The 9,707-nt window shown below is 43.4% G+C and overlaps 1 protein-coding gene across 1 annotated transcript; it reads left to right on the top strand.

Annotated features, from left to right (window-relative positions):
- Positions 1–619: 619 nt before the first annotated feature.
- On the top strand, positions 620–8,017 carry LOC127918272 (adhesive plaque matrix protein-like; the record flags this gene model as incomplete). The annotated part of the gene is made up of 2 exons (XM_052501574.1): positions 620–675; positions 6,420–8,017. Coding segments are annotated over exons 1-2 (1,654 nt in total), but the record flags the coding sequence as incomplete, so codon positions are not given.
- Positions 8,018–9,707: the final 1,690 nt, after the last annotated feature.

The raw sequence follows: 9,707 nt of genomic DNA, 5'->3' as shown, positions 1-9,707 counted from the left end.
TGCTCAACAGTTTCAGTCCACTTCAGTCCATAAACAACCACACATTACCTCCTCATCTCAGCTGACAAAACCACAGTGCCTGTCGTTACTGCAGCTCTTTACCTGACCTGTCAAATTGCCAACTCCGTCCTATTGTAATTCTGCAGGTGCTCCCTGTGTCTGTCTATATGTCAGAGGAGAGACAGGAGAGATGTCTTTCTGCCTGCTCTGAAAGAGACACATCTCTGTGGCACCGGGTGTGTTGTGAATGTTAATGTGTGGAATCCAGGGACTGCTTGGTGTGATGTGGAGACGTCAGCGCTGTTGACTGGGTTAACAGTGGAGGGGATAGAGGCATTCTGCAGGGAGTCCACGATTTTAACTGGAGGCACTAGAGTAAGATGGTTACCTGTCCAATGAGCGAGCAGGGAGGTAAAGGTGAGGGGGCGGGGCTACCTACAGAACACTAGAGTAAGACGGTTACTTGTCCAATGAGCGAGCAGGGAGGTAAAGGTGAGGGGGCGGGGCCACCTACAGAACACTAGAGTAAGACGGTTACTTGTCCAATGAGCGAGCAGGGAGGTAAAGGTGAGGGGGGGGGCCACCTACAGAACACTAGAGTAAGACGGTTACTTGTCCAATGAGCGAGCAGGGAGGTAAAGGTGAGGGGGGCGGGGCCACCTACAGAACACTAGAGTAAGACGGTTACTTGTCCAATGAGCGAGCAGGGAGGTAAAGGTGAGGGGGCGGGGCCACCTACAGAACACTAGAGTAAGACGGTTACTTGTCCAATGAGCGAGCAGGGAGGTAAAGGTGAGGTGGCGGGGCCACCTACAGAACACTAGAGTAAGACGGTTACTTGTCCAATGAGCGAGCAGGGAGGTAAAGGTGAGGGGGCGGGGCCACCTACAGAACACTAGAGTAAGACGGTTACTTGTCCAATGAGCGAGCAGGGAGGTAAAGGTGAGGGGCGGGGCCACCTACAGAACACTAGAGTAAGACGGTTACTTGTCCAATGAGCGAGCAGGGAGGTAAATGTGAGGGGGCGGGGCCACCTACAGAACACTAGAGTAAGACGGTTACTTGTCCAATGAGCGAGCAGGGAGGTAAAGGTGAGGGGGCGGGGCCACCTACAGAACACTAGAGTAAGACGGTTACTTGTCCAATGAGCGAGCAGGGAGGTAAAGGTGCGGGGGCGGGGCCACCTACAGAACACTAGAGTAAGACGGTTACTTGTCCAATGAGCGAGCAGGGAGGTAAAGGTGAGGGGGGCCCACCTACAGAACACTAGAGTAAGACGGTTACTTGTCCAATGAGCGAGCAGGGAGGTAAAGGGGAAGGGAGGGGCCACCTACAGAACACTAGAGTAAGACGGTTACTTGTCCAATGAGCGAGCAGGGAGGTAAAGGTGAGGGGGCGGGGCCACCTACAGAACACTAGAGTAAGACGGTTACTTGTCCAATGAGCGAGCAGGGAGGTAAAGGTGAGGGGGCGGGGCCACCTACAGAACACTAGAGTAAGACGGTTACTTGTCCAATGAGCGAGCAGGGAGGTAAAGGTGAGGGGGCGGGGCCACCTACAGAACACTAGAGTAAGACGGTTACTTGTCCAATGAGCGAGCAGGGAGGTAAAGGTGAGGGGGCGGGGCCACCTACAGAACACTAGAGTAAGACGGTTACTTGTCCAATGAGCGAGCAGGGAGGTAAAGGTGAGGGGGCGGGGCCACCTACAGAACACTAGAGTAAGACGGTTACTTGTCCAATGAGCGAGCAGGGAGGTAAAGGTGAGGGGCGGGGCCACCTACAGAACACTAGAGTAAGACGGTTACTTGTCCAATGAGCGAGCAGGGAGGTAAAGGTGAGGGGGCGGGGCCACCTACAGAACACTAGAGTAAGACGGTTACTTGTCCAATGAGCGAGCAGGGAGGTAAAGGTGAGGGGGCGGGGCCACCTACAGAACACTAGAGTAAGACGGTTACTTGTCCAATGAGCGAGCAGGGAGGTAAAGGTGAGGGGGCGGGGCCACCTACAGAACACTAGAGTAAGACGGTTACTTGTCCAATGAGCGAGCAGGGAGGTAAAGGTGAGGGGGCGGGGCCACCTACAGAACACTAGAGTAAGACGGTTACTTGTCCAATGAGCGAGCAGGGAGGTAAAGGGGAAGGGGAGGGGCCACCTACAGAACACTAGAGTAAGACTTGTCCAATGAGCGAGCAGGGAGGTAAAGGGGAAGGGGAGGGGCCACCTACAGAACACTAGAGTAAGACTTGTCCAATGAGCGAGCAGGGAGGTAAAGGGGAAGGGAGGGGCCACCTACAGAACACTAGAGACATCATGTGAGGTATCCACTAAATTAACTAGTGAAAGTTACGGCCATTTTGCTACTGTTGCGTGTATAGTTTCCTAAGAGAAACCGTGATGTCGACAGTGGTGGAAAATCCTGCAGGCAAGACTGAAGAATTAATTATATTTCTATGGCTGAAGAATGAATTATATTTCTATGGCTACAGAATTAATTATATTTCTATGGCTACAGAATTAATTATATTTCTATGGCTGAAGAATGAATTATATTTCTATGGCTGTAGAATGAATTATATTTCTATGGCTGAAGAATGAATTATATTTCTATGGCTGAAGAATGAATTATATTTCTATGGCTGTAGAATGAATTATATTTCTATGGCTGAAGAATTAATTATATTTCTATGGCTACAGAATTAATTATATTTCTATGGCTGAAGAATGAATTATATTTCTATGGCTACAGAATGAATTATATTTCTATGGCTGTAGAATTAATTATATTGCTATGGCTGAAGAATGAATTATATTTCTATGGCTACAGAATGAATTATATTTCTATGGCTACAGAATGAATTATATTTCTATGGCTGTAGAATTAATTATATTTCTATGGCTGAAGAATGAATTATATTTCTATGGCTACAGAATGAATTATATTTCTATGGCTACAGAATGAATTATATTTCTATGGCTGAAGAATGAATTATATTTCTATGGCTACAGAATTAATTATATTTCTATGGCTGAAGAATGAATTATATTTCTATGGCTGAAGAATGAATTATATTTCTATGGCTGAAGAATGAATTATATTTCTATGGCTGAAGAATGAATTATATTTCTATGGCTGTAGAATGAATTATATTTCTATGGCTGTAGAATGAATTATATTTCTATGGCTGAAGAATTAATTATATTTATATGGCTGTAGAATGAATTATATTTCTATGGCTGTAGAATGAATTATATTTCTATGGCTGTAGAATGAATTATATTTTTATGGCTGAAGAATTAATTATATTTCTATGGCTACAGAATGAATTATATTTCTATGGCTGAAGAATGAATTATATTTCTATGGCTGAAGAATGAATTATATTTCTATGGCTACAGAATGAATTATATTTCTATGGCTGAAGAATGAATTATATTTCTATGGCTACAGAATGAATTATATTTCTATGGCTACAGAATTAATTATATTTCTATGGCTGAAGAATGAATTATATTTCTATGGCTGAAGAATGAATTATATTTCTATGGCTACAGAATGAATTATATTTCTATGGCTGAAGAATGAATTATATTTATATGGCTACAGAATGAATTATATTTCTATGGCTGTAGAATTAATTATATTTCTATGGCTGAAGAATGAATTATATTTCTATGGCTACAGAATGAATTATATTTCTATGGCTACAGAATGAATTATATTTCTATGGCTGTAGAATTAATTATATTTCTATGGCTGAAGAATGAATTATATTTCTATGGCTACAGAATGAATTATATTTCTATGGCTACAGAATGAATTATATTTCTATGGCTGAAGAATGAATTATATTTCTATGGCTACAGAATTAATTATATTTCTATGGCTGAAGAATGAATTATATTTCTATGGCTGAAGAATGAATTATATTTCTATGGCTGAAGAATGAATTATATTTCTATGGCTGAAGAATGAATTATATTTCTATGGCTGAAGAATGAATTATATTTCTATGGCTACAGAATTAATTATATTTCTATGGCTGTAGAATGAATTATATTTCTATGGCTGAAGAATGAATTATATTTCTATGGCTACAGAATAAATTATATTTCTATGGCTACAGAATAAATTATATTTCTATGGCTGTAGAATGAATTATATTTCTATGGCTGTAGAATGAATTATATTTCTATGGCTGAAGAATGAATTATATTTCCATGGCTGAAGAATGAATTATATTTCTATGGCTGAAGAATGAATTATATTTCTATGGCTGTAGAATGAATTATATTTCTATGGCTGTAGAATGAATTATATTTCTATGGCTGAAGAATGAATTATATTTCTATGGCTGAAGAATGAATTATATTTCTATGGCTGTAGAATGAATTATATTTCTATGGCTGAAGAATGAATTATATTTCTATGGCTGTAGAATTAATTATATTTCTATGGCTGTAGAATTAATTATATTTCTATGGCTGTAGAATGAATTATATTTCTATGGCTGTAGAATGAATTATATTTCTATGGCTGTAGAATGAATTATATTTCTATGGCTACAGAATTAATTATATTTCTATGGCTGAAGAATGAATTATATTTCTATGGCTACAGAATTAATTATATTTCTATGGCTGAAGAATGAATTATATTTCTATGGCTACAGAATTAATTATATTTCTATGGCTACAGAATTAATTATATTTCTATGGCTGAAGAATGAATTATATTTCTATGGCTGAAGAATGAATTATATTTCTATGGCTGAAGAATGAATTATATTTCTATGGCTGAAGAATGAATTATATTTCTATGGCTGTTGAATGAATTATATTTCTATGGCTGAATAATTAATTATATTTCTATGGCTGTAGAATTAATTATATTTCTATGGCTGTAGAATAAATTATATTTCTATGGCTGAAGAATGAATTATATTTCTATGGCTACAGAATAAATTATATTTCTATGGCTACAGAATTAATTATATTTCTATGGCTGAAGAATGAATTATATTTCTATGGCTACAGAATTAATTATATTTCTATGGCTGTAGAATGAATTATATTTCTATGGCTGAAGAATGAATTATATTTCTATGGCTACAGAATAAATTATATTTCTATGGCTACAGAATAAATTATATTTCTATGGCTGTAGAATGAATTATATTTCTATGGCTGTAGAATGAATTATATTTCTATGGCTGAAGAATGAATTATATTTCCATGGCTGAAGAATGAATTATATTTCTATGGCTGAAGAATGAATTATATTTCTATGGCTGTAGAATGAATTATATTTCTATGGCTGTAGAATGAATTATATTTCTATGGCTGAAGAATGAATTATATTTCTATGGCTGAAGAATGAATTATATTTCTATGGCTGTAGAATGAATTATATTTCTATGGCTGAAGAATGAATTATATTTCTATGGCTGTAGAATTAATTATATTTCTATGGCTGTAGAATTAATTATATTTCTATGGCTGTAGAATGAATTATATTTCTATGGCTGTAGAATGAATTATATTTCTATGGCTGTAGAATGAATTATATTTCTATGGCTACAGAATTAATTATATTTCTATGGCTGAAGAATGAATTATATTTCTATGGCTACAGAATTAATTATATTTCTATGGCTGAAGAATGAATTATATTTCTATGGCTACAGAATTAATTATATTTCTATGGCTACAGAATTAATTATATTTCTATGGCTGAAGAATTAATTATATTTCTATGGCTGAAGAATGAATTATATTTCTATGGCTGAAGAATGAATTATATTTCTATGGCTGAAGAATGAATTATATTTCTATGGCTGTAGAATGAATTATATTTCTATGGCTGAATAATTAATTATATTTCTATGGCTGTAGAATTAATTATATTTCTATGGCTGTAGAATAAATTATATTTCTATGGCTGAAGAATGAATTATATTTCTATGGCTACAGAATGAATTATATTTCTATGGCTACAGAATTAATTATATTTCTATGGCTGAAGAATGAATTATATTTCTATGGCTGAAGAATGAATTATATTTATATGGCTGAAGAATGAATTATATTTCTATGGCTGAAGAATGAATTATATTTCTATGGCTGAAGAATGAATTATATTTCTATGGCTACAGAATTAATTATATTTCTATGGCTGTAGAATGAATTATATTTCTATGGCTGAAGAATGAATTATATTTCTATGGCTACAGAATAAATTATATTTCTATGGCTACAGAATAAATTATATTTCTATGGCTGTAGAATGAATTATATTTCTATGGCTACAGAATTAATTATATTTCTATGGCTGTAGAATGAATTATATTTCTATGGCTGTAGAATGAATTATATTTCTATGGCTGAAGAATGAATTATATTTCTATGGCTGCATTGCAGCCACCAGCCCTCCAGTCCTACAGGAACCAGCCACCAGCCCTCCAGTCTTCCAGGAGCCAGCCACCAGCCCTCCAACCCTGCAGGGACCAGCCACCAGCCCTACAGGAACCAGCCACCAGCCCTCCAGTCCTACAGGAACCAGCCACCAGCCCTCCAGTCTTCCAGGAGCCAGCCACCAGCCCTCCAGTCCTACAGGAACCAGCCACCAACCCTCCAGGAGCCAGCCACCTGCCCTCCAACCCTGCAGGGACCAGCCACCAGCCCTACAGGAACCAGCCACCAGCCCTCCAGTCCTAAAGGGAACCAGCCACCAACCCTCCAGTCTTCCAGGAGCCAGCCACCAGCCCTCCAACCCTGCAGGGACCAGCCACCAGCCCTCCAGTCCTACAGGAACCAGCCACCAGCCCTCCAACCCTGCAGGGACCAGCCACCAGCCCTCCAGTCCTACAGGAACCAGCCACCAACCCTCCAGGAGCCAGCCACCAGCCCTCCAACCCTGCAGGGACCAGCCACCAGCCCTCCAACCCTGCAGGGACCAGCCACCAGCCCTACAGGAACCAGCCACCAGCCCTCCAGTCCTACAGGAACCAGCCACCAGCCCTCCAACCCTGCAGGGACCAGCCACCAGCCCTCCAGTCCTACAGGAACCAGCCACCAACCCTCCAGGAGCCAGCCACCTGCCCTCCAACCCTGCAGGAACCAGCCACTAACCCTCCAGGAGCCAGCCACCTGCCCTCCAACCCTCCAGGAGCCAGCCACCTGCCCTCCAACCCTGCAGGAACCAGCCACTAACCCTCCAGGAGCCAGCCACCTGCCCTCCAACCCTCCAGGAGCCAGCCACCTGCCCTCCAACCCTGCAGGGACCAGCCACCAGCCCTACAGGAACCAGCCACCAGCCCTCCAGTCCTCCAGGAACCAGCCATCAGCCCTCCAGTCCTCCAGGAACCAGCCACCAGCCCTCCAGTCCTACAGGAACCAGCCACCAGCCCTCCAGTCTGGCAGGAACCAGCCACCAGCCGTCCAGTCCTACAGCAACCAGCCCTCCAGTCCTACAGGAACCCGCCACCAGCCCTCCAGTCCTACAGGAACCAGCCACCAGCCCTCCAGTCTGGCAGGAACAAGCCACCAGCCCTCCAGTCTGGCAGGAGCCAGCCACCAGCCCTACAGGAACCAGCCACCAGCCACCAGTCCTACAGGAACCAGCCACCAGCCCTCCTGTCTTGCAGGAACCAGCCACCAGCCCTCATGTCTTGCAGGAACCAGCCACCAGCCCTCCTGTCTTGCAGGAACCAGCCACCAGCCCTCATGTCTTGCAGGAACCAGCCACCAGCCCTCATGTCTTGCAGGAACCAGCCACCAGCCCTCCTGTCTTGCAGGAACCAGCCACCAGCCCTCCAGCCCTGAAGGAGCCAGCCACCAGCCCTGCAGTCCTCCAGGAACCAGCCCTCCCGGAACCAGCCCTCCAGGAATCAGCCATCAGCCCTGCAGTCCTGCAGGAGTCAGCCATCAGCCCTCCAGCCCTGAAGGAACCAGCCACCAGCCCTCCAGGAACCAGCCACCAGCCCTCCAGACCAGCAGGTGTCTCCAGTGTACCACGGGTATGTCTACACCGTAGAAACACTGAGGCCAAATGGCATCACTGGGAGTTCACACCATTCCACTTCTGGCATGATATCACGCACAAAATAGGAATTGGACATGATAGATGTTTTCAGATTGTCCATAATATTGTTTGTGTGAACATTTAAACATTCCTAAACTGCAGCACAGTTCATTTTGAATCTGTGCTGCATTTCTACTGCCCTGACAAAAAGAACGTTTAAACACAAGCCTTTAAAAACAGCCTTATCTCTGACCTCTGACCTCTATAGAGACTATAATCTGGCCAATGTCCAAGTGAAGAGGAGTTCAACAAGACAAGATGTGTAGAGAGCTGCAGAGCCCAGCTCGCCTTTACAGGCTCCTTTAATAGATCAACTATCAGCTACACAGAGATACAGACACAGCAGTACAACTCTTAGAGAATGTCCTATCCCCCATTTAGTTAACTCCTTTTGACCCTCTGGGCTCCGGTCCCCTATACTGGGAGTAGGGTGTCATTTGGGGCGCACGCCCAGAGTTCCAGCAAAACAAATGTCACATAAAGAAGCTGACACCCCAGAGAGAGTTGTCGAGCCTTCAGAGAGCCTTTGTAGATCCTCAGAGCGCGGTTCGGTTCGCAGGATGCTGTTTCCGTGTTCTCTCACAGACAATAACTCAGCAGAGCATCCCCAGTCTCCTTCCTCTGTTTCCCTTTTATCTCTATGTCTCTCTGTCTCTGTCTCTCTGTCTCTCTGTCTCTGTCTCTCTGTCTCTCTGTCTCTGTCTCTCTGTATCACAGACAATAACTCAGCAGAGCATCCCCAGTCTCCTTCCTCCATTTCCCTTTTATCTCTCTGTCTCTGTCTCTCTGTATCACAGACAATAACTCAGCAGAGCGTCCCCAGTCTCCTTCCTCCATTTCCCTTTTATCTCTCTGTCTCTGTCTCTCTGTATCACAGACAATAACTCAGCAGAGCATCCCCAGTCTCCTTCCTCTGTTTCCCTTTTATCTCTCTCTCTCCCTCCCCCATCTCTCCCTCTCTCTCCCTCCCCCATCTCTCTATCTCTCTCTCGCTCTCCCACCTCCATCTCTCTCTCCCTCCATCTCTCTCTCTCTCTCTCTCTCTCTCCATCTCTCTCTCTCCTCCCTCCATCTCTCTCTCTCTCTCTCTCCATCTCTCTCTCTTTCCCTCCTCCATCTCTCTCTCTCCTCCATCTCGCTCTCTCTCTCCCCCATCTCTCTCTCTCTCCCTCCTCCATATCTCTCTCTCTCTCTCTCTCTCTCTCTCTCTCTCTCTCTCTCTCTCTCTCCTCCATCTCTCTCCTCCATCTCTCTCTCTCTCTTTCCCTCCTCCATCTCTCTCTCCTCCATCTCTCTCTCCTCCATCTCGCTCTCTCTCTCCCTCCTCCATCTCTCTCTCTCTTTCCCTCCTCCATCTCTCTCTCTCTCTCTCTCTCTCCCTCCTCCATCTCTCTCGCTCCTCCATCTCTCTCTCTCTTTCCCTCCTCCATCTCTCTCTCTCTCCCTCTCATCTCTCTCTCCTCCATCTCGCTCTCTCTCTCGCTCCTCCATCTCTCTCTCTCTCTTCCCTCCTCCATCTCTCTCTCTCTCCATCTCTCTCTCTCTCCTCCATCTCGCTCTCTCTCTCGCTCCTCCATCTCTCTCTCTCTTTTCCCTCCTCCATCTCTCTCTCTCTCCATCTCTCT

Source organism: Oncorhynchus keta, unplaced genomic scaffold, assembly GCF_023373465.1.
Source record: "Oncorhynchus keta strain PuntledgeMale-10-30-2019 unplaced genomic scaffold, Oket_V2 Un_contig_13873_pilon_pilon, whole genome shotgun sequence".
In the NCBI taxonomy this organism is placed as follows: domain Eukaryota; kingdom Metazoa; phylum Chordata; class Actinopteri; order Salmoniformes; family Salmonidae; genus Oncorhynchus; species Oncorhynchus keta.
Note: the sequence above shows the minus strand (reverse complement) of the source record. Positions and strands in the feature narration are given on the sequence as shown.